General features: G+C 42.8%; 1 protein-coding gene across 1 annotated transcript in view; it reads right to left on the reverse strand.

Moving 5' to 3' along the window:
- Nucleotides 1-8,110: 8,110 nt before the first annotated feature.
- Nucleotides 8,111-25,770, reverse strand: part of Hmga2 (high mobility group AT-hook 2) — a 116,149-nt gene continuing 98,489 nt past the window's right edge. Inside the window, exons 4-5 of the mRNA XM_051170734.1 lie at nt 18,829-18,861; nt 8,111-8,209 (exon numbers count right to left, since the gene is read on the reverse strand). Coding sequence (XP_051026691.1) covers nt 8,165-8,209; nt 18,829-18,861 — 78 coding nt within the window. The 3' untranslated portion in view covers nt 8,111-8,164. The remainder of the gene's footprint in view (nt 8,210-18,828; nt 18,862-25,770) is intronic.

Genomic DNA, 25,770 nt, shown 5'->3' on the forward strand with positions numbered 1-25,770 from the left:
TGATGATGAAGAAGAAGAAGAAGCAAAACCAAAGTCAGGAGGTTGAAGCTGTCAAAGCTGAGGACAGCTTGTATTGGATGGCAGAGAGTAAGCCTCCTCTGCATCTGGGATCCTAATAGTTATCATGGTAGGGGAATCGGCTGGTATTTTGCTGATTTTTCAGGGGTTGACTTTTTGTAGTATCCAATTCCAATGAGATCAAAAGTGCAAACCATATAGGGGGGAAAAGAGTGCGTGCATCCTTGCAGTGCTCCAGCTACATGATATTTGGAAACCTTACAGTTTCTCATCATTATCTCTGGATGTCTCTATGTACCAAGGTCAATAATCACAGAAGGGGGAAAGGTTAACTTACATAGGAACCAGGAACGTGAATGCTGGCTAATACTTACGCCAAATTCTTAGAAGCATTTTTCTTGCATTGGCTTATCTGATTTTCAAGACAAACATTTGGCATCCTATGCTGTAGGGAGGTGATTTGACCAATGCCTTTAGGCTTCTGTCATCACCTTTTGTTTTGAGACAGGGTTTCCCTGTGTAACCCTGCCTGTCCTGGACTCACTCACTCTGTAGACCAGGCTGGCCTCGAACTCAGAGGTCCACCTGCCTCTGTCTCTTGAGCAAATCATGTCTCCTTTTCTTGAGAATGACTGAAGAGTGTGCATTTCATTTTGTCCTTGTTCAGAGCATGACTTGGCACCAGGACACTTAATGACAACTCCTCAACTTCAGTCAGACTCCTCCAAGACCCGAGCTGCCAGGTCAGCAGAGAAACAGAACCTGCTCATGGATGCGATCTAGCTGGATGGGAGCTGAGGTCACAAGGAATTTAGAAAAAGCCTCCATATGTAAAGGGCTCCAGTTTCCTCCCATCTTTCTGGGTCCTTGGGGGTGGCAGCCACAACTGGATCTCTCTATGTACCCTGCTCATCCCACGGTGGTTTTCTATCATGGAGGTAGCTGCCTCAATGACCTGGGGTCTGCTGGTTGGTTCACTATTGTTGAGACTTGCTATTTTATGTTTTCAAGAATATATGTCAATGCAGCCATGGGACAGACAAAACATGAGTGCTAAAATTGGTCATCAGATGAGGGGGAAAGGGAGGGTGGATGGATAGTCGCAAGGACTCAGCCCCAGGCTTGGCTAAATTTAGAGGCATGAGCTGGGGCCTGGGAAGGCTGGTGTAAGTAAGACAACGGCTCAATTGTTACCAATGGGTAGGTGGAGGACACTCATCAGTGGGTTGAGTCAGGCTCAAAGGAATAAAAATAAAACAAGATTGCAACTACTGTCAACTGGATACAGAATGACACGGCTCAGTGACATGAGACATTTTCTCAGAGGCCAGTACTGACTGCTGGAATAATAGCAGAACAACAGATGCATGGCTGGTTTAGGCTGGGTCAGGTCTTGACCGTAGAGGCTCACGTCTATAGCCGACTACAAAATTTACTGTCAGCTAAGCTGAGACCAGAGGTGTAACCTCTGCCTTGACTATGGTCATCATCTACCTGCATAATACATATTAGAATGACCTTGACTGAAGAGCTCCTTCCTCATTTTGAGGCCAGACTTCCTGGATCTCAAAAACATTTGCTCAAGGATAAGTTCACCTTGTCTTGCTCAGTGAGTAGTTTATATATATATATATATATATATATATATATATATATATATATATATATGTGTGTGTGTGTGTGTGTGTGTGTGTGTGTGTGTGTGTGTGTGTGTGTGTGTGTGTGTATTATGAGCCTTTTGAAAAACAGTACATTCTTTGCCCTCCTCTTGGGTTTCTTAACTTCCCAGGTCTATGAAGTTTTACTATGGTCTGGTTTGCATCCTAAACACCTCCTGGGTGGAGCACTACTCATTCTGTTGTTGTTGCTACTGGGTTTTTGCTGTTGTCGTTTTATTTCTAAACCAGCTACCATTCCTGAGTTCACCAGTTGAGCACCCTTGGCTCTACTGAAACATAGGCCTCTTCCCCCACAGGCTGAGTGGTAGTACATTGGCTGTAAGTTGGTACCCCATGCTGCCCCAGGATCTCTTTGTGGTAGGGACCTTACACTCTTTTCAGAGAGAGCTAGGGACAGTGCTTTCCTAGTACTGGTGGAGATTACAGGATGCATCCAGTTTTCAAAACGCCATCAGTCTCCTTGGATCTGCTTTTTTTATCTGTGACCCTGACACCGTGAGCAAGAGGAGAATCTTGCTTACCTTTATGTCCCCAAAGAACATCAAGTGCACACAAGGATCCCACTGTTATTTAACTGCGTCGGCTGATTTCTTTAGGACATGATCTCTGAATTTATATATAAATTTAGGTTTCTTGCATATAACTGCCTTAAACGTGTTTTCATTGTGCGAAAGTAATTTTTCAGTTAAAAGATACCCATTTCAGAGATCTAGTGAGCTACACCCGTAGAATATAAACATTTATCTTAATCATGTATTTATCTGGATCTGAACGTCACATAGTCTTTGAAAGTCTCTCATTTCAAGCCAATGATCTCCTCTCCATTTGTTTTAAAAGAAGTAACTGCTCCTTATATGCTATTGTAGCAAAAATAAGGAGATTAAATATGGATTGTGTTAAATGGCTTGGCCAGACTTCCTGCCTTGGGGCTGAACTAATGATTGAGGTAAGCGATCACTCTAGGAAGAATGGCTTTCCTCTGAATTCTCACACCTTCTTCCCAGCACAGTTTTCCTGACTCTTTTCACATATGGTCTGTTTTGTAACTATTTCTACATCTACACAATGCTCCAATTATGCAGTATTTTGAAACAATACCTTTTGCTCTGAGGCCCTACCACAACTGGGCACACCCGTTGTGAGAATGAATCAGTGAATGAAGGAATATGTCTGATTGAAAAATAATTCCCACTATCTGAGATGGGGTACATTCTTTGAAACAAACTTCCCTTTGAAGGAGCTATATGAAGTTAGCAACTATGATCGTAGCACCAACCAGAGGTGTTATCTGCCTAAAAAACCTGGGACTGAAATGTAGATGTGACCTTGACTTAGTGGAATTATTCGGGTTCTGCTAATCTGCTAATGATTTTTGTTGATATTGTTCTGTTTGTTTGTTTTATCTTTCTTTCTTTCTTTTTTTTTAGAGTTACAAAACTATTGTGGAGAACTTTTGTGACTTTTGTTTCTTTTTAAAAAATTTTTAGTAGTTTATTCAGATTACAACTCAATTGTTATCCCATCACTTGTATCCTCCTGTTCCTCCCTCCCTCCCGCTTTCACCCTATTCCCCGCCCCTAGGTCTAAGACCAAGGGGGACCTCCTCCCCCACTATATGGTCATCGGCTATCAAGGCTCATCTTGGTAGCCTGCTTATTCTTTCTTTGAGTGACTTTTGTTTCTTATTTATATCATTAACCCTCTGCGGGTTTCTCTAAGTGTTACTTCAGGGGAAACTGGGCTTGCTAGTTCCTATTTTTATCTTACTATTATCATCATTATTATCATTATTATTTGTTGTGAGTGGGAGGCGGTATGGTGCGCATATCATATTGTACAAGTGTGCGTGCGATGTGTCCACATGGGTGAAAATATGTATGCACGTGCACATGCATATCGAGACCTCAAATGGATGTCAGGGGTCTTTCCTTTATTACTCTTCATCATATTATTCTATGTTTATTTACTTATTTTTATTTAAAGCTTATAAATTATTTTCTATATGTGGATGTTTTGTCTGCATATATATCTGTGCACCGCTTGCATGCCTGGTGCACAAGGAGGTCAGAAAATGGCGTCAGATCCCTTAGAACTGGAGTGATGGAGGATGGTGAGCTGCCACATGGGGGCTGGAAATAGCACCGAACTCCTCTGAAGGAGAAGCCAGCCATCTCCCCAGCCCCTCCACATTGTTTCCTTGAGATGGGGGGTCTCTCAATGACCCTGAAGCTCACTCATCCGGACTGGCTGGCTGACCAATGAGCTTTAAGAGATTGGCCTATCTCTGTGCTCCCGCTTTTCTACGCCCAGGCTGAGTTTACAGGCATGCACAAGTGTAAAAGTTTACACGTGGGGGTGTTTTCCTGCCTACAGGTACGTGCATCACGTGCATCCCTGGTGCCAGAGAAGGACAGAAAACAGCCCTGGGTCCCCAGAACTGGAGTTACAGCTGAGCTACCATGTGGGTTCTGCAAACTGACTCCAGGTCCTCTGCAAGAGCAACAAGACTTTCATGGAGTCTTTCCAGCTCAAAGGTCCAGTTGTTTCATGTGTGCTTGGGGGATCCAAACTCCTTGTGCGTGGGAGGCTGACACGTTACCAACTGAGCCTTTTCCCTGGCCCCACACAAGTGCTATAGGCACTAGTCCTAAGACTGGGTGGTTTTATTTATTATTTTTATTATAATTTTTATTTTTGTATTAATTTATTCATATTACATCTCAATTGTTAGCCCATCCCTTGTATCCTCCCATTCCTCCCTCCTTCCCGCTTTCCCCCTACTCCCCTCCCCCTACTCCCCTCCCCTATGTCTGTGATTGAGGGGGACTTCCTCCCCCTGTATATGTTCATAGGGTATCAAGTCTCTTCTTGGTAACCTGCTATCCTTCCTCTGAGTGCCACCAGGCCTCCCCATCAAGGAGACATGGTCAAATATGGAGCACCAAAGTTTGCATGAAAGTCAGACCCCACTCTCCACTCAATGGTGGAGAATATCCTGTCCATCGGCTAGATCTGGGTAGGGGTTCAAAGTTAACTGCATGTATTGTCCTTGGCTGGTGCCATAGTTTGAGCAGGCCCCCTGGACCCAGATCTGCGCATCATAATGTTCTTCTTGTAGGTTTCTAGGACCCTCTGGATCCTTCCAGACTTTAGGTGAGAGAAGTATGGGAGACTGGGTGGTTTTAAACTACAGCTATTCTTCCTTTACATGCCTTCTCAGCTGGTTTTTGTGGAATTCAAGGTCAGACCAGTCCAGGTAAGTTCAGGCATGTGGTGGTGTAAGAGAACTACACTTCGAATCACGTTCCAAGATAGCATGTGCACATTTCAGGGTAGACCAGATGGCCTGTGAACCTTTCCTATCATGCCCTGTTTTGACCAAACTTTATTATTCATTCAATGGAATTGTGACAAAGAATAGGAATCTGGACACACACACGGGGACCACAGAGGCTGTTATGTTTATTGTGCAGACAGTGATAATCCACTAGAGAAGCATTGCCACAAGCAAGCTGTCAAAAGTACAAGCGCAGACAGCAACTCTACACAAGGAACAGAGGATAAAGTCAGAGGACGCGCAAAGGAATGGGGAGAGTGTCGGCTGCAGCTAATCACCTTGATACGTTTCTCCTGCAAGCGTAGCTAACTTGCAGAAATGGTAGAGAAGTCAGATGTCCAGTCTTACTTAGCCGTGACCAACAACAGTAAAAAACAGTCTTATAAAATTTATCTCCCACAAAAATAAACTATATATATAAAAATTTTATGATGTTCTCACTGTTCCATTGGACACAAGCCTTTTTTTTTTCTTTTTTCTTCAGTATGAAAAATGAGGTATACTGGGACTTAAGAGGTAGCAGTGTGTTTTGATTGTACAACATACAGGAAATAAAGAATAAGCTTCATTGGCGATGGAAATCACTCGGTGTGCCGAGTCTGGCCAGCATGAGAAACTGCTTCAGTTTTTATGAGCCAGCCAATGAGGTTTCTAAGAGGCCCATCTGAAGATACAGAATACGAATTTGATTTTTATGAGCCACTGTTTATTTGCTTATTTAATGTGCAGTTAACAGTCACGTTGAGTTTTAATTCTCCTCATAGCTCCTTTGATGACTCACAGCAGTGTGTGAGTGGCCAGTTTCAGAGAGGTAATGTGGCCTTTGAAATGGCCTCCCTGAAACGGCTGGAAGAGAGATGGGTTTTTTGTTTGTTTGTTTGTTTGTTGTTTCATTTGGCTTCAGTATTAAAATTCATACCGACACAAGCCACTATGAGAAACTACCTCCTGGCCCAGTGGATTAACACCGTGGAAAAAGTCAGCACACTCATTAAGAGAGAAAGGCACAAACACTCTACACAAGAAGCGCTCAAAATAAATCTGCTTGAGACATTTTACAAAAATCACATTGTGTAAAATACATGAAAATATCTGTCAAGCATATTCTTATAGGCAACTAATCTTTTAAAAACCTATTTTTTTTTTTTCCTTTCTGATTGCATTAGGCAAAAAGCTGAGCTGGTTGTAGCTCACCTATAAAATTTCAAGTCTCCTTGAAGGTTGGCTGGATTTATTCATTTATTTTTGCAAAAGTATGTAAAAATGTGATTTTTTTTCTATCAAGTGTCTTTTACAAAAATAGTTTTGATGAGGGATAGGTGACGTTTGAACTATTTCAAACACTGGAGGAAAAAAATCCAAGAATGCTGCAGGCTACAAGTCCATTCCTTTTGAAGTCTGGAGGTAGGTCCTTGCAAGGCAATTAAGTTCCTTTCAACAATTCATTTGAGGTACAGACTTGGAGAATAATATTTGAACACTACAAATGTGTGTGTGTGTGTGTGTGTGTGTGTGTGTGTGTGTGTGTGTATGGTGTGATACAATGTAATGTCACTGAAGAAAATTATCCTTAAGAACCTAGGAGCAACTTGGTTTAAAAAAAAAAAAACTTTCAAATTAATGTAGCAATCTAGCCGGGAAGCTGGGACAAGCATCTCTACAATTGTAAAAATTAAAATAAAAAAAAAAAAAAATCATAGAAACATGCATAGCCACGCTGAGACAGAGTAAGGGTACTTCTTTGACAAGAATGACAGAGAACTGTGGATGGTAGAGATGCCTACCCAGGAAGTGTTTGTCTCTTTCAGGGTTTGTGTCTAGCAGCGTGTCACGAGTGCAGGACTGTGAAGTCACTGTAGCCTTCAGAGGTAGTGGTGAGTAGTGGGGTTATTGCATCTCTGGCTAAAAGTGCAGCTTGAATGCAGAGATGGCAGACCGAATCAAGATAACGCACCTCGGCCAGCCATCTTATGTCAAAACGAGATGTATTACTTGAAGTAACACACAGTCTTCATTTGAGGTAAATGTTACAGCGGTCTTTCACGGAAACTGGTATACAGAGAACAGAGAGAGAAGAGAGGCAAGGGAGAGAGAGAGGCAGGAGAGAAAAAGGAAAGGGGAGAGAAAAGAGGAGAGAGGGAGAGAGCGAGCGGGAGCTTTTTTTTCCTTCTTTTTAAAAAATATTGTCCTTTAACTATATAGCAAAAGAAATTTATATTTCGCTCCTCCCACCTCATCGCCTGGGTGAGTTAATCAGGTATTGTACCTTTTCATTAAATTGAAAAAAAAAAAAAAGGATAATTTTATTTGTCTAGTTATCTTGGCTGCTTTGAGGTGGACAAGTGTCATTTGTTGCTAAGTGGCTTTCGGCTCTGTAGGAAAGAGCTTGCGGGGTTATCACTCCTGCTGCTGTGTGTGAAGCCATACACAGAGGAGTCAACACTTATCACTTGCTTACTTCCCTTTTTGAAAAAAATGAGTGTAACCTATTCTGGTTTGCTAGCTGTATGAAAAGACACACTAGCATTTTGTTTCATTTAGAATTAAAAAGAAAAAAAAATCATCAAGTAAGTGTCTACAAGATTATACACAAAAGAAAGTAGTGTCTAGTTCTTATCTTTGGTGTTCTAAGTAGAAGATTTACTATGATCAGGGTGGCATCTGTGTGGGCCGGGAGTCACATACAATGCTTTTCTTATACGAATGCCCCGGGTCACCAGGGTGCCGGGTCAGGGTTTGCATGTAGTGACGGATTAAGGCCACTGCAGGGTTTTTCCTCAACTACCCACCCTTCCTTATCAGATCCACGAACTATTAGTAGGTTAAGGAAAAAGAAAACAGTCATCAAAAGTTGCATTGTTAAAACTGTGTCCCCCGTGTTTACAGCAGTTTTTCACTAAACCTGGGACCGTGAAGGGATTACAAAGAAAGTGATTAATAATATAGTCCTTCTCAAGGTTATGTGATTTCTCCCGCCCCGCCCCCACCCCTGCCCCTCACCCAGTCCCTCCCCTGCCCCACCCCGCAGAAAGTGGAAAGACCGTGGCAGTAGAGAAAGTGGTCACTGCAGTGTCTTCTCCCTTCGAAAGATCCAACTGATGCTGAGGTAGAAATCGAATGTCGGCACTCCCTAATCCTCCTCGGCGGACTCTTGCGACGATGTCTCTTCAGTTTCCTGCAACATACCAGGGCAGGTGGGTTAGGTCTTGTTCTGGAACCAGCGCTTGCGCCCCCTACCCCCCACCCCCGCGCTTCCGCACCAGCGCAGGCCTGTCCACCCCGCCTCCACCAGGCACAAGCTGAGCTTGCGTAACCGGAAGATGGCGATGACAACAGCCTGCCCTCCATTTCCAGGCTCCTGAACCGGGCCATTGAGGAATCAAGGGGTTGTCTTTTCCCAGGGCTCCCTTTAGTCGCTGTTGACTTAAGGCATCATGGTTGCTGGTCAGCAAATTCAATTGTTTGCAGTTCCGAGACTGACTGTGGGATCCTTGGAAGCTACACCCACCAAGAAAGAGATTTATTTTCCCAGACAGCATGCCAGTCATCAGCTTTAAAAACTGGCATGACTGGTCTTAAAAACAGTGTTAAGGAAAAGTAAAACCCAGATGCTTGCGATGGTGGCTGATGCTGTTTTTGGTGTTTGCTAGATGAATTTTCATAGCTAAAAAAGCTTGGCTCCTGGACAAGCCACGTGACAAGGTTACAAGGCAAGCAGGGGCAGGTTTGGGTCAAATTGGACTGGTGTGAACCCCACTGCAGAGACAACAGCAGAGCTACACTGTGGGTGCACTGTTTCGGAGAGCTGTTTCCTTATTCTTCCATTAAACAATGAGCGAAGTTTGACATAACTGCTCAGTCTCAATACTAAATCCATCAGCATCAGGCAAACATTCAATGGTGGGCCAGCCAAGCAGAGAAAACTAATATATATGTTTTTTCAGGGCCTCCCCTCCATATAAATCTAACTCCCCCTGCCCCCTCATTCCTTATGGCTCTGGAATTTGTTGGGTTCCTGCAAGCTGGTGTGAGCTACAAATTTTTTTTTTTTTTTTTTTTTTTTTTTTTTTTAGCTTTTGCTTATTTAACAGACCTGCAATACCTTTTAGGACATGGGTGGTAAAGCCGAGACAATAAACATTTCCGATAAAAAGTGTCATTAGCAGGAGGATGATTTTTATCAAATGCTGCTGCCCGACTCCAGAGACAGCATGTGCAACAGATCTGGGAGAGAGGTAAACATTTACTCCAGCAGCCGGTGGAGCCCCTTTAAGAATGGCCAGCTTAAAACAGCCTTCTGCCTTTAATAGATTTGATTTTCCACATGGCTTCATTTTGTCTGGGTGGCTAACTGACACAATTTATACCTCGCTTCCTTTCCCAGGTCACTACAGCACACCTCTCAGCAAAGCCTGCCTTCCAGCCTGCCTGTACTGCACAGCCCAACTTCCATTCATTAGTGTCTGAAACACTTCAGCTGTGAAGGGGCCGTCTAAATGTTACCACGTGTGATGCTTCTTTGCAAGAGTAGCAAATGGGAGGGGAGAAGCCTGGGAGAAGCACAGGCTGCTCCTGCTCTCCTGTGAATGTGAACGAACACACACACACACACACACACACACACACACACACACACACACACACACACACACACACACCTTTTCTATAAATCCTTCGCAGAAGGTTTCAAACACTCTCTCCCCACCCCTAAAGACCGAGAGAGCTCTCAATACTGGGAGTAAACATACATACAAATGAGTGGATTACGGCTTAAAAACCAGAATCACGGCAGCATCAAGTAACAGGAGTTCACATCGGTTTTGTTTAGTCTGCTTTTGGTTTTGTGGGAAATGTGGGACGCATGAAGCTACCCCCGCTTCCATTCCCCTCCCAGGCCCGCCACACCGTGGCCTTCACATCTTGACGAGGCAACGGGCCATGACCCTGCGATTTCTCTGTGGAGTCCTGGTTAGAAAGGAGGCTGTAGCGTGATCAAAGGCGTGGGCAGACGAAAGAGAGACAAGCTGAGGATCGGCTGCCCTCTGACCCTGTCTTTTCACTTAATGTTTAAATTCCAGAAAGTCACTACACGGTTTGGCAGTTACCCTCTTTGTCCCCTCCCGAAGGACTCACTTCTCAGTATGACATGAGGTGTGGATTCGCTTTGGGCTGCTCCTCTGAAGGAGACCACAGCAGAGGAGCAGGAAGGTACGTGTTGCCCCATCCTCTCACAGTGAGCAGATTTAATAGGATGAAGTCAAGCTGGAAAACCGCCTGGACAGAACTATGATTATTCTATTTCTATCAGCTTGATAGTCTTTTTTTCTGGAAGCCCAGATACTTGAAGACTGGGAAGGAAATAGGATTTCTCAGGCCATGAACTTACAGAGACCTTGGGACCTGCTTTTCAAAACGTTCCCCCGGAGCCTTGTTTTGATGTGAGCGCCTGGAAATCCTGATTGTCAAACCCCTTAGACACAACTCGGGCCCCCAAAGACGGTCTCTTGTTTCTTTTACTTAGCAGTTCTTAACACAACATGGGGAGTAGCTTTATTTATGTATCTTTCCGCTGACCTTGAAATTCTTCCCTGGCAACTATCAGTTAGCACTGGGAACTTAGCGAGGAGCTCGGGTGGGAAGTCTCACTCCACTAAACGTTGGCTGGCCATGTGGCTGTCATCCATGCAGCACGGCGGGGTTCTCAAAGGCTTAGTTAGTGGAGAGCTTATTTCTTGGCCTAGCCTTGGCTGGCCTCCCTCCAAAACAAGGCCAAGCTTGGCCAAGAGGGTGGTACTGGCAGGGCGGGTGGCACTTCCCAACTCCACCAGTCTCAGTTCGCACCTCTCTATAAGTGACCTGGAGTTTTGCTCTATAGGCGGCCTGCCCTCCCACCTCCCCCACCCCAATCCCACAGTGAAAACAACTAAAAGAAGAAGAAAAAAGTCCTGTAGGGTACAGTTGGGAAACTGAGTCTAGTCCTATGATCTCACTAAATTTAACCCAGGGCTCTCGTGGTGTGCAAAGAACAGAGAGAAACAAGGGGTTTCTGGGAAAACCAGCTGTCTTTGCTGTCCCGTGAGGCCATTCCACCTCCATGACAGGGAAACTCCCATCAGCCTCCACAGTTACCCATCTTTAGGAACATAGCAGACATGGCTGTGGGCTGTGGACCACAGCTTGCATCCCCAGATGTTTCTAAAGACGGCTTCACGTTGGCCTCATATTTGCCCAAGGAACTTGGAGTGCTATAAGCTGCCACGGCAGCCTTGAAGTTCTAAGGAGATTTGCCATACTGTGTCCGAGAGTTACATATGTCCATCAGGGGCCGGCTGATGGACTGGAACAGCCAAACTGCAGCTGGCTCTGGTCAAGGTTTACCTATTCAGAATGGGGCTTCAGGAATGCTACTCTAAAAGGACATTTTGGAGTAGACCTGCACAGTGACACTTTCACAAGCTGCGGTCAGTAGCTCTCTAGGACACTGGACATGTCCTTGCTATTCACATAGCCACTTATTAAGACATCCAGCAGAAAACTGGCCTCGAACTCACAGAGATCTGCCTGCCTCTGTCTCCCGATTGCTGGGATTAAAGGCATGCGCCACCACTGCCTGGCTACATATTTTTTCTTAATTGTGAAGAATTCTGCCAATTTTTCATTACATGGTGTTACAGACTACAAGTGTTTCTGTGACTGAAACTGTCTCACCAGCCCGCCCACAGAGGTCTGAAGGGCATTCGCAGACACACCGGCTTCATGATTATTCGAGGCCATTCTTCTAAGAGAATGCCTTCTCATCAGGTAAGACCAGGCGCCAATCTTGTCATTTCTATCTGAAGGACCCTGAAAACTATAGTCAGGTTTTCTTAATTTTTCCTTTTGTTCTAGAATTTGACTTAAAAAAGGACTAAGGCTGTGTGCGATGTCATGAAAAATGATTCTTTCCTTCAACTAGGAACACTTGACAGCAGATCTTTAAAAAACCATGTAAAATGGGACATATGTGAACTATGTAACCTGACAGAGCACAGGGGATAACAGTGGGATTTGCAAAGCTGGGCTATTTATAGCAAGGCACTGATCTCCATCAGTGCTGTGATACCCAACTGTCAGGGCCACTTTGTGTGTGTCACCTTCCGCTCAATGAAGTTGCTTCTAAAATCTTACATGTGCGCATTTCATATAAAGAAGGCAAATCTAAGATGTCACTGACCACAGACCCTGACCATGGCACCATGTCATGTGGTCCTATAATCGATGTCTTATGTTCATTGTGGGAGACCAGCAAGGACAATATCCATCTTGTTGCATTATGCAGTTCTGTGAGAGAAGCATGACAAGCACATGGCTAAACATCCTATTAGATGTGGGTGTAGTGCGTTATTTACCTAGTCATCCATTCTGTCTTTGCTTCTATACCTGGGAATAGTAGAGTCTTCAGAAGAAAACAAAACCAAAAAGGGTTGTTTACTAATTCTCTATCAAGAAGAGAAAAAGACGTCTTAGGTTCTTTAAAAACAATGGCTGTGGTGCTAGGCATTGAACCTAGGACCCTGTGCTGTGTTCCCATTGCCCCCTTTTCACTTTTTATTTTGAGACAAGACCTTGCTAAGTTGCCTAGGCTTGTCTGTAGCCCAGGCAGGCCCACTTCATTCTCATGGAATCACAGGCCTGCTCCATGGGCCAGGCACAAAATGCACTAATGTTCATCTTTACATAGTTTTCTCATGGAAAGTCTTTTTTTTTTTTTTTCCCCCATGGAAAATCTTATGACAGGTGTAGCACTGGTCCCTGAGATACCAAGAATTTTTCTGTCTTGGGATCAAGGGCTAGGATTTTTTTTTTTTTAATCTTGAGCTGAAACTCACATTTTTCACATAGAGAAATCATTTCACATACAAGCTACTTACAAACTTCGGGAGCTATACTTTCTGAGGACCGTGGCATCGGCCAAATTTTCCGTTCTTAGGACAGGAGCCTTGTGTGTGTGTGAAAAATAACTGAAGATGCACCAAGAGGGTTTATGTGTGAAAGAAGCACCCAGGAAAAACTCCCCCAATCACCCACGTTCCTGTTTTAATGCAAAGCAATTTAAAAATATGGTGCAGGCGAAGTCGGCCTAATGGATGGAACACAGGCTTGCTTATTGATAGCACAAGCCAGGACAAACCTGTCTTTCCCATCATTTGCTTTGTGTAAAGCTCTGGTTGGCTGCTCTGTTCATTGGCAGGCAACTGAACATTGCCTGAATCTTAATGCCAATTGTACCAATATTTTTCATTATCTTGAGTTTTTCCTTTTTCCATTTCATTTTTGCTTATGTGTGATTGTGGAATATAGTGTGTGTGTGTGTGTGTGTGTGTGTGTGTGTGTGTGTGTGTGTTTGCATGCATGTGGGTATGTATCTGTGCATACACAGATGTGCATAAGTATACATGTGTATTGGTTGAGATAGCTATTTGTTAACCTGCTACTTGGAAGACTCTGTAATAATCTCTGCCCTCAGAGGCTGGGACCACCAGCAGGCTAATGCCTACTGGGCATTTACATGAGTTCTGGGGATCTGAACTCTGGTCATGACATTTGCATGCCGAGCACGTTAGCTACTGAGCCCTCTTCCTTAGTTCTGATACTATAAATATCAATCGTCATAGCAGATGAACAAGTAATTATTCAGCAGATGTTTGATGGTGCAGCAACCCTTCCCTGCCTGATAGCCTGTTCTGTCATGGAGAACATGCTCACAAAGACCATCCATAATTGAATGCTCATCATTATTTATTCTATATTTAATGTGGGTTGGCGAGGGTGAAAGATAAGTTAGATATGTGATAAATACTTGGATTTGACCCAACTTACATCAAAGTGCAAAGGAATGACCATCTGCGATGTGACCGGGAAGACGTCATTGCTTTTTCATGCCTAGGCTAACTCACATAGCTAAGAAAACAACAACAACAAGAACAACACCGCAAACCTGTCAAGTCTAGAAACACTGAGTTTGATTTTTGGAGTTTTGGAGATTGCCTCTGTTGAGTGATACCCTTTCACTTCCCTTAGGGGCTACATTATCTCTGTCACCAATCCTGGCCTGGGAGCAGCTGGCCTTACCTTGCCACGCCTCCTTTATTAGGACTGTCAGCTAAGCTAACCACTGCTCTGTTGATGGTGCTTGGTGATCATTTTCCTGTGCTTCCTCTGCCCTTGGCTTCCTCTGTGCTTCCACGCCCTCGAGCTCGGCTAAACACGAGTTTCAACTTTGCTCACTCCTTTTCCCTTAACCTTTGCCATGCCAGGGGTCAGAGGTGAAGACAAAAAAGTATTTCCTATTCAAGTAAACACCGATACTCAAGGAAATCTTTGATGGGATCCTTCGTGTTTGCCACTTGGTACCAAACATTTATAGGCCCACAAAATGTTTTACCAGCTTGGAAGAATCTAAGCAGGGAAATAAATCAATCAGTGCCCTTTATGACTTAGGGGCGTAAGTCACAGGCACCCGAGTGAGCCGACGGTGACTGTAAATCTGATTTATTATGAACTATTTACTGCATTTTAGCCAAGGTACCATGTAAAAAGTGAGTATCGGAGTGAGAATGCTCTCTTCTATCTCTCCTTCCTTCTTTGTGTGTCTAGACTTAAAGGGCCCAGTAAAAATGCCTTCTTTGAGAAGGGACATGCCGGCTCTAATTCATCAACTTGCTTGTTCCCCAAAACGAAATCTCTCAGTCTGCTCCAAACAATGTTTAGGTTGTCTGCAATCTAAACATCCTTCAAAGCGGCCCTGGAAGTTTCTGTGAAAACATTCAACATTTTGAAAGAGGGCAAGTACCACATGACAACAGAGGTTTCCTGAGATCCCCCTGCCTGCTGCACCCCACACACAGAAGATGGCTGCAGGTAAGAAATCTATTCTGAAGTGGAATGCTATGTCTCAAGTCTTTCTGGAACTGAACAGTATTCAGTTCTCTTGATGGGAAATTTAATAGCTCAGGGAAAGCTTTCAACTGGACAACAGGCACTGAGCGGTGTAATGTCAAGAGAATCAAAACAAAACAAAAAATACTGCTTTGCCTTGGATGAGGAAAATGTCTGGATTGTATATAAGGGGCCACCTCTAGTGTTGATTCAGTGCATTAAGATGGGAACTTAGAAAAACAAGGCACAGACAGCCTAGCAGAGCTTTCTCGGAAGGCAGAGTTAAAAATGAGAGCTTGAGGGGGAAAAAGTTCTTTTGGTCAATAATAATAACTTGAAGGAAAAATCTATGAACCTTTCCTTCTAAAACTGACTTTTGAGTGTATGTGGTGAAGACTCCCTTCAGAGTGTTGAGGAACTTTCTCGTTTCTAATTAACCAGCTTCTACTTATTGCTTATTTTATTACTTTAAAATACAGAGTAACGTTTCTAGTAAGCCTTGATGTCTGCGGTTTGAGAATTTGAGGAGACTCAGTGAGAACACTGCAGACTTCCCCCCTTTAGACTAGAACAGATGAGTTCCCGCCCATAAGAATTCTGGGACAGACTTGAGGCTTGCAAATCATGGAACCAGGTGCATTTCCCAAACTGAAGGCCCTGCATAATAGAGCTTGCCTTAAACCTTTATAAACACACATGCTTATAAATACAAACACAGATGTTGAGACGAAGCATCAGGCTGACTTCGCTCTCTCAGAGTAATGTTTTTTATCGCAGAGTGTGCAAGCATTCTTTACCATGGAGCCTCTGTAATCCAATAGTCATGTGACATACATACAAGGAAGGTGATGCAGATGGCTTTCATCTTAATGGTGGGGTTTAGCAATTGCTATATAACTTCTCCCAATTAAAAAAAAAAATCTTACTGGTGCTTGGGATGGAGGGTGGGATAGGGAGGAGAGGAGAAAATGGGCTATGATCAGTATGTAAAGCGAATGAAAATAAAATTTTAAAAAAATCTTATTTTAAGAATATGCAGTGAAGGTGAGCATGGTGGTGCACACCTTTAATCTCAGCACTCTGGAGGCAGACCCAAGTGACTCTCTGTAAGCTCAAGGCCAAACTGCTCTACAAAGAGAGTTCCAGGACAGCCAGGACTACACAAGAGACTCTGTCTCAAACAAACAAACAAGAACAAAAACCAAAACCAACCAAACAAAAACCAAACAAACACACAAACTGCAATGAAAACACAAGGAAGCAAAAGAGGGACATTTTTGCATTAATGAAAACTCTAAAAATTTTTTAAAAATATAAATCTTAAGATGTGAGAAACTTAGTAGCTAAAAATACATAATTATGTATCTCATGCTTTTCCTGAGATTTAGGGACAAGTCATTCTCACCAGGCATTTCCCCAGATGGATACACAAGACAAAGCTTAGAAGTGGCCAGAAGGAAACACTTGAGTCATATGCATGGCTATCTCTCTGCTCTACATGTGACACACTTAATTGTGCTAATTGTCACCACCTCAAAGCAGGTGCTTTGATGAAGACAGGGCAGCCTGAGACAATCCAGGCCACCTCCCAGACAAGTCTAGGAGGGTATTTTGAAAGATACAGATATAAAGGAAAGAGGGTCTTTGGCTCTGTAAAATTTACAGTGTCCTCCAGGAACTTCCCTGCAGGACCCGTGTTTGCACCACTCATCACTGTGTCTCCAGACGTTATAAGTTAGGTCGTCCGTGAGCTCTGCTCACTTCCGCTCTACTTCTGTCTGAGCTGCATTCCCCTAATGGGAAAATTTGAACAAGGTCTGTAAAGACAGAAAGACAGACAAGTGATGGCCTTTAAGATTCGTGTGTGTGTGTGTGTGTGTGTGTGTGTGTGTGTGTGTGAGAGAGAGAGAGAGAGAGAGAGAGAGAGAGAGAGAGAGAGAGAGAGGAGAGATTTTGCTTATATTTATAATCCTTTGCAGACACATTAATAATTTTTACTTGTGATACATATGCATCTGCTATTCTCCTCTCTATATATTTTATTATATATAGTAGAAGTGTATATATGGATATAGATAGATATCATATTTACATAATATTGTACACTATTCTACTATATATGCTATACATAATGTACACATACCATATATATGATATAATCCTCTACTATTGTACATATTCATTTCACCTTATAACATTTCCTATGTCTCTATTTTCCCTTTGAAACTAGACAGTAATAACAAAAATCAAAGAAAACCCTAAGGGTCAGCTCTTCAGGAATCTGTCCCTTAATAAGTCATGCCCCACCCATTCATCTGTGTCTCCTGTCAGTCACAGAAGCATTGGCATTTTGTGACCATTTGCTCATTAAGCAAATGTTCAAACCTCTTGCCTTTTTTTTTTTTTTCTTTTCTTTTCCTTTCTCTTCTTACCAGTATGTTTGTTCTTGGATGCTTATCAGTGTCGCATAGAGAGTTCATGGAAAATATTTATGCAAAGGTCTTCAAACCAAAATGGATGATGTGCGTGGCCAGTGGGTATAGGCCTGTGTTTCGAAACTTGCTCTCTAGGAAAACAATGGTCTGGATAGATGGTTAATGCCAACACCTGGTACAAAGACTCTCACCCAGTGAGGCAGAGTTTGAAAGAGATGCACACAACTGTCTCACAGAGTTGAGGTGTTTCGTGTTTGCATATGAATCGTCCCTAAGCATAAGCTGCAGTAGGAACTACATGAAAGAGCACTCCATGACTCATGACACTATCTAATGATTTACTTTAATAGGTTCTACTTACATGTCATTAGTTTTGTGTTTGGTGCTGAGAATTGAACACAGCTCTTCATCAATGCTAGGCAACCTTCTACTGTTGAGTTGTACCAGAAGCCCAGGGCATTCTTATACTTTCTTGGTCTACATTCTTGGAAACTATGAATAATTTATATGTCAGTTATATTTTCTTCAAGAGCTGTTTCTTTAGCAAATACGAATTTTATGTTTCTATGTATACACTTGTAGCTTAGATAAGATACTCCAGGCTTAATGAGCCAAAAGAAGTAAGGGAACTTTTAATTGAATGTTGTAGAGTTATAATATTTTAAGAAAGCTCAGGAATGATCAACTTTAACATAATTTCCAGTTGATGAGCCTCACTGGAGGTGTTCAGGGTATCAAATATTGCAGAACAATTCAATGATCAGCTGTTTTCAGTCACACGTCAAGAATAATTTTAGATGTGGCAATTTCTGTATCAAGCCAAAGGATTATGGGCAGTCAGGAGGAGAAGTAAAAATGTAGTGTTTAAGAATTGGTAAGGCAAGCCAAGAATAATGGTGCACACCTTTAACCCCAGTGCTCATGAATTGAGGGCAGTCTGGTCTACATCATGAGTTCTAGGACAGCCAGGACCATATTAGAAAGACCTTATCTTAAAACAAACGAACAAACAAAACCTAAAAAAGAATGAGTTGGCAAAACATATTTTAAAATTAAACTTCTATTTACAGCCTAGACATAGTTTTATTTTGTATATTACTGATGCTTCTTTTATACTGAAGACTTTGAACGTTTTGGTGGTGTTCCAGTTACACACACACACATACACACACACACACACACGGCCACCCTGACATGTGAGTGGAGGTCACATGTGGACCTTGGGGTTTGAACTCAGTTCATCATGTCTGACTTTTTCTAGCTGTCAATTCATTGGCCCTCCTTGGGGTTTTTAACAATATTATATATATATTCCTGGCTCTGAAGACTACAACAAGACTTTTTCAATGCTGACATAATCAAAATAAGAAAATGAAAAATTTTCAGTTCTTGTTTGACTTGAGTTCTTCTGGGAGCCAAATCATAAAAAACCATGTCTTACCTGAGCAGGCTTCTTCTGAATGACTTGTTGTGGCTGAGAAAGAAACAAATGAAAGAAGTGTTATTTTTTATAAGAAAACATATGGAGGGAAAAAACCCTGAGCATTTGTGCTTTAAATACAAACGAGGATTCAAAAAGCATAGGAGAAAATTCAATATTCAAAAAGTTCACCTGCCAGACGTGGTGGCACATGCCTTTAATCCCAGCACTTAGGAGGCAGAGGCAAGCGGATCGCTGTGAGTTTGAGGCCAGCCTGGTCTACAAAGCGAGTCCAAGACTGCCAAGGCTACACAGAGAAAACCTGTCTCGAAAAACAAAAACAAACAAACAAACAAAAACTTCACCTAAGTTAAAGATGTTTATTTATAATCTCCGCTTGTGACTGCCAGTTCTTTAGTATTCATATTGAAATAAACTGGCTACAGGAATAACTTGACTTTTAAGTCTGCGGCCTTATCATCTTTACCAAGATAAAACTTACAAACCACACAATTCACTCATTTAAAATGGTTAATTCAGAGGAATCTTTACTATACAACAGGTGCATAGTCAGCACCACAACCTAATTTTACAACATTTTCATTTTCCATGAAAGAAACTTTGTATCTATTTGTAACCACTCCCCACCATTTTCACCTCCTTAGTCCACCTCCTGAGCTTAATTTATCATCAGTCTACCTTCTGTTATATACAATGCCTTCAGACTTTTCACAGTGGAAGAATTATCTGACAGGTCTTGTGTGTCTTCTCTCTCTCACTGGAACATTTAGTTTCCAGGTGAGGAGGGTAATTCATATTGTAATATCTGAGTTGACTGATCTTAATTGGATTTACAATCATCATGGAAATACACCTCTGGGTGCATCTGTCAAAGTGTTTCCAAAAACACGTTGGCGAGAAGGCCCACCCTGAAAGTGGCAGCATCGCCCCATTGTCTGGGCTCCAGAGCGAATAAAAAGGAGGAAGCAAGTTGAACAACCAGTTTCATCTCTCTTCTTCCAAACAGAGACAGTAATGTGGCCAGCTGCCTCAGGCTCCTGCAGCTGTTACTTCCCACCCGATGGACTGTGTCTCTCTCAACTGTAAGCCCAATCACACCCTTTCTCTCTTAAGTTACCTTTGTCAGGTCTTTTATAACTAAATTGGGGAAAACAACTCTTATAGTATCAACTGTTAATTGCTTTATATGCCAAGTAGCATTTCCTAGGACACACCATATTTTACCTATTTGGATGTTCATAAGCTCTTGGCTACTATGAGCATCTCCTATGCGCTTTCATGAACATATTCTAGTGTGGTAGTTTCCATTTACTCTGGGTAACCTAGGGGCAGTACTACTGAATGATATTGACAATATCCCACCCCAACAACATCCCACCCCAACAACTGAGCAGCTGCCAGATAGAAAGCAGTCACACTGTTGCACAGTGTGATGTAGGGGAGTTCTAGTTTTTTTTTTCCATGTCTGTTTTCATTCTAGACTTTTAACTGGGTGGAAAGTTAAATGCCGTTGCTCCAATTTGAATTTCTCTCTCCACTATTACATGACATATTTTCTTTCATGAAATACTAGCCATCCATTTAGCTTTTGTAAGGAAATGCGTATTCAAATGTTTTGCTCATTAAAACAAAACAAATGTTTGAGTTTTGTTGTTGTTGTTTGTTTTGTTGTTGTTGTTTGCTTGTTTTCAACATTGAGACCTGAAACCTGTGCTGGATAGTTTTATGTCAGCTTGACACTGGATAGAATCATTTGAGAGGCGGTAATCTCAACAGAAAAATACCTCCATAATATCGGACTGTAGGCAAGCCTAATTGAAAATAATTAGTGATTGATGGGGGAAGGCACAGCCCCTCGTGAGTGGTGTCATCCTTGGAATGGCAGTTCTGAGTTCTATAAGAAAGCAGGCTGAGCAAGCCATGAGGAGGAAGCCAGTGAGCAGCACCCTCCATGGCCTCTGCATCACCTCCTGTTTCCAGGCTCCTGCCCTGTTTGAGTTTCCTGTCCTGACTTCCTTCAGTGATGAACAGTGATGTGGAAGCCTAAAACAAATAAACCCTTTACTTTTTTTGATCGTGGTGTTTCATTGCAGCAATAGAAACCCTTACTAAGGCAAGACCCAGAACACTTCTGATGCCCTGAATATATTCCTTTATCACATCTATAGTTTGCAAACATTTTCTCCTGTTCTGTGGATCCAACCACTTTTGTGATGATGCCTTAAGAAGATTTATTTTCTTATCTACATTAATTATTTACTTGTACTCTTTCTCTTTCAAGTGAAACTCCGAAATCTTTTTACAGCCTAAATTAATTTTCCAACGAAGTTCCAGAAATGATTGTTATTCTTCAGGGGCACAAAAGGTGGATTTGAAGCCACAGCCCTTTGATATATTGCTTCCTGACAACATGTTTATGTCTGATTATAAGCCCTATTAATTCCATTTACCCATTCCTGAAGTTTCTGAAAATAACTGAGCCGCCTTGATTCAGAGATTCAAGCGAAAGAAATGAGATTGCTACCGCCTTTCAGAAACACAGGAGGACAAGTAAACACACTGGGTCCAGAATATAGACTGTCTGGAATGAAGTGACGTTTTCTTGGACATTGAAAATATTATATAAAATTAGCAAAGTATTTTTTTTAAAGATGAATGAGATTTAGAGAGAGAGAGAGAGAGAGAGAGAGAGAGAGAGAGAGAGAGAGAGAGAGAGAGAGAGAGAGAAATTGGCAAGATATTTTTACTTATAAGAAAAAAGAAGGGGGGGGCTGCCTCATGAATTGAACCACAGTTTGATGACTCGGGTTTTGAGATTATGATTTTTTTCCAGGCAGACTTGAACCCAGGAAGCCCAGGGCTTAGTGCCTCTCAGGATTCAAACATGTGTGTGCTGAGAGAGTATTCGTTTTCAAAAGGTCACTTTAAAGAAGAGACCGCCTTTCCCCCCTCTTTTCCTCTGCGGCTTACACCTGTACACGTTTACTCCCAAACCGTTTCAAATCCGCACACATTCTCGCAGGCCGCCTGGCTCCTGCTGCTCACGGGGGCCCCCTCTGTTTTTGGCTGAGGAGGCTCCATTCATGCGAGTCCTGCACAGTGCGTCTCAATGAAGCTCTCTGAAAGGGCTGCCAGCTCACCCAATTTTCCATGAATTAGGTCCTGACACTTCAGCGAGGGCAAAGACAATGTCTGAACTTCGGCCAGCCTTGGCTCCCGGCCTAGTTCGTGTCAGAGAACTTCTCCCAGCTAACACTTAGACACAGCACTTCATACGTCTCAGGCCACCAAACAAACAGACCCTTGAACGTTTTCAACACTGGTTGTGGTTATGGTTGCCGGGGATGTTTTCCCAGCCTTTGGCACCCAATGGCTCCAGACTGTGCCCAGAAAGTTTTCTTGTTGCTGCTGCTGCTGCTGCTGCTGGTGCTGTTATTTTGTTTTGTTTTTATTTTTATGAATGGCTTCGATTAAAAATATGCAGGCCAAAATCATAATACTACAGCCATTCATAAAAACGGAGAGGAAGCAAGCTGCCAGCTGGAAAGCTTCCTGACAATAAACTGCAAGCTTCTTATCTGCCTCGCGGCATCTTAGCTCAGAACTAAATGTTAAGACAGGGAAGCGGGATTCTTACGGCTCTTGGCAGCAAACACACTTGGCCACTGTGTCTTCATAAGGGCTGAAAGATAACTCTGCTTATTAATCTCTGGAGTGGTGAACATTAGGTTTTCATAAATCTTAATAAATACATAATATTTTTCACACACACACCCTACAGAAAGGAAAAAAGAAATCCTTTATATTTTTAACACCTGCCTTTTTGTGCCTGGGAAGGCATATGCCTTATTGTTTTTCTATTCTCACCAGGAAACTAAGGCATAGGAACTCTAATCTCCTTGGGTTTATTTCTGAAACTGAAACAACCTATTAATTCTCTCTCCTGAGGAAACCCCTTCACTTCCACAGAACAAAGCAGTCTAGTTGAGAGCCAGCCCAGAAGGAAGAGCTGTGCTTCCTGACACACCTGGGGTGGGGGGGTCACTCTCCTCTGCCTGTCTCTCAGGAGCCCCCAGGGCAGTCACTGAGACGCCAAAGCCCAGCCAGGTCAGCTCTTTTTAGGTAATAAGGGGCCTTGGAGCCCCAGGTGCCCCACCACACATGGTGGGAGATCTCAGTGAGATGTTTTTAAAGGCATGGGTTCCACAGTGATTGCTCTACTGAAGAGACAGCCGTGTCTGTCAAGTTGTTCACTCAGATGATTCCGATGGTTCTGTTTTCTGGTGAGTGTGTGGGCTTATTTAGTGGAGGCAGTTAGCTAGTATGCAGCCTCCTCTACATGCATGGAGAATTAGAACTCACCATGAGACACTACGAGATCTTTCACAGAGCTTGCGTGAACGCTTTATCATTTAAACCTCTTGCATGTGTATGTGTGGTGTACATGTTCGCCGGTGCGTGCACATCAAGATGCCAATGCTAGGTGTCTTCCTCACTTGTTCTCTATCTTAAGATTAACTTTCTTTTTTTTTTTTTTTTTTTACACTTACTTGTCTTATGTCTGTGTTCATACACACAAGCACATGTATGGGTGCCATCACATGCACGCGAGGTCAGAGGACAAACTTGTGGGAGTCAGGTCTCTTCTACCGTGTGGGCTGGAGCTCAGAATGTCCATGTTGGCAGCAAGTAGCCTTTATCAGGTAGCTGTATTGCTTTCGGAGACGGGGACTTTGAAGGAATTTGGAGCTCACTTATTGGCTGGGCTGGGTAGCCAGACAGTTTGAGGGCTCTATCCGTCCCTGCCTGTCCAGTGTTGGAGTTAGAGCTGTGAGCCCACACACTTTTACATGAATGCTAGATCCGGAAGCCAGGGCTTCAGATTGACTCATTGGTCACTTTACTCACAGCAAGCCATCTCCCTGGACTCTTATTTAAACGTCTAAAATTCGATTCATGAAAACTTCCTCCCAGGCCAAAAACGTCACCGTCACCACCAGCAGCAACATCAAGAAGCTCAGAAAAAATGCTATGAAAGGAAAACCGTGACATCCCCAAAACTTTATCAATGGGACATGTTCTGTAGAGACAGAGAGGGGCTTTCTAACCGCACAGCCTTCAGTGTGCTGTCTACAGGTCTGCTTATGCAGGGCTAGGCCAACCTTCACACAAAGCAATAAATAACTGTGTTGGGTAATCCATGCAAACAGCTTAGGGGTCTGGATCCTATGACACCATAGAACAAATGGAAAAAGAAAGGGCATATTTTGGGGATGCTGAGATCCCATTCCCCCTTCAGACACAGGGTCTCACCATGACCTTTGGTTGGCCTGGGACTTGCTATGAACACCAGGCTGGTCTTAAACTCAGAGATCTGCCTGCTTCTGCCCCTCAAGTGTCGGGATTAATGGCAGACACCCCTACACCTATCTAGTTTTGTAGTTTTAAAGTTCACATTGTATTCTTTCTTTCTTTCTTTCTTTCTTTCTTTCTTTCTTTCTTTCTTCTTTTTTCTCCCCGTTTGTTTATTTTCAGATAGGGTTTCTCTGTGTAGCCCTGGCTGTCCTGAAACTGCTCTGTAGACCATGCTGGCCTGGAACTCACAGAGACCCACCTGCCTCTGCCTCCCAAGTGTTGGGATTGAATATGTGTGCCATCCCTGCACGGCTGTATTTTTATTTTTAAGACTCTCCAAAGGAGCTTGTAGGCAGGAAGTAGTTCACCATTCTACCTCTATGGAGTGAAGGAGTTCTCTGACCTTCTTCAGAATACAATCTTTTATCCCAGAGAGGCTAAGTCCAAATCTACCTTGAAGCTGATTAGCATTACACTGCGTGTGTATGACTGTAGCCATGGTGGCTCATAGGACAAGATTTAAGGGGTGATAAGACTGGGGTTTTGCCTTCTCTCTGGTGTCTTGAGTATACCCTCAGGAAGAAGGGACAGATCAATAAGAAACCCTTTAAAATCAATCCATCCGGCAATCTTGGCCCAGTGAACCTACCCAACTGGCCCATCAGATAGAAATCGGTATTTCGCAAGCTATGTGTCCGACGAGGAATAAAAGTAAATGAGAAATGGGTCAAGGAATCCAGAGATTAAAAAGGTAGAGAAGCGAGGAGATAAATAAACGCTGGAGAATAAAATACAATTTTAAATTAATTTTTCCTACAGGACGTTTGTACGTGTGGGAGGGCATGCTCCTTGACAACACAGAACAACAGAAAGGAGGAGAGAGAAAGGCGGCCATAGGGCCCATTCCGACGGGCTCCTCCGTGGAGATGTGCAGTCCTAGAAACAATGGACAGTGTATAGATGTCTGAAAAGTGCGTCGCTAGGTTTGCTCAACACAGACACGAGGCGCACGCCATAGCCAAAGTTTAAGTGCCAGCAACCTAAGGTCAATAGGTAGAAAGACTTATGTGCAACGTTTGATGAAGGAGATCTCATCTATGTGATAATGGGAGCAGGGTCACACACTACTATAGGTGAGCATAATTAATTTACGAGCTTATTGTCAATATTCCAGCTTGCTAGTGTTGTATTTGAAAGTCTACTTAAGATGCCTTTTGTAATTATCTAGACATCAGTTACATTGAATATATTATATATGTAATATTCTGTATAATGTGTATTGTACCCTGTATACTTTCCTGTATGCTTATGTGAGGAAATAATGTGGTTAATTTCATTACCTTTTACTTTCATAAAATATTTAAAATCAATACTTATTTCATTGGACCTGAAATCATTGTTTCAGGTCTTAACATTGAAATGTGTGAATGTTTTAATTATATACTTATTTAAGACTTTTTTTTTTTGAGACAGGGTTTTATACAGCCCAGGATGGCCTCAAATTCTTATGTTGCTGAGGCTGGTTTTGAATTTTTGATCCCCGACTTTATTCTAAGTACCCCATAATGGGTGCCCACTGTGCCACCA

Source organism: Acomys russatus, chromosome 28 (assembly GCF_903995435.1).
Source record: "Acomys russatus chromosome 28, mAcoRus1.1, whole genome shotgun sequence".
NCBI lineage: Eukaryota > Metazoa > Chordata > Mammalia > Rodentia > Muridae > Acomys > Acomys russatus.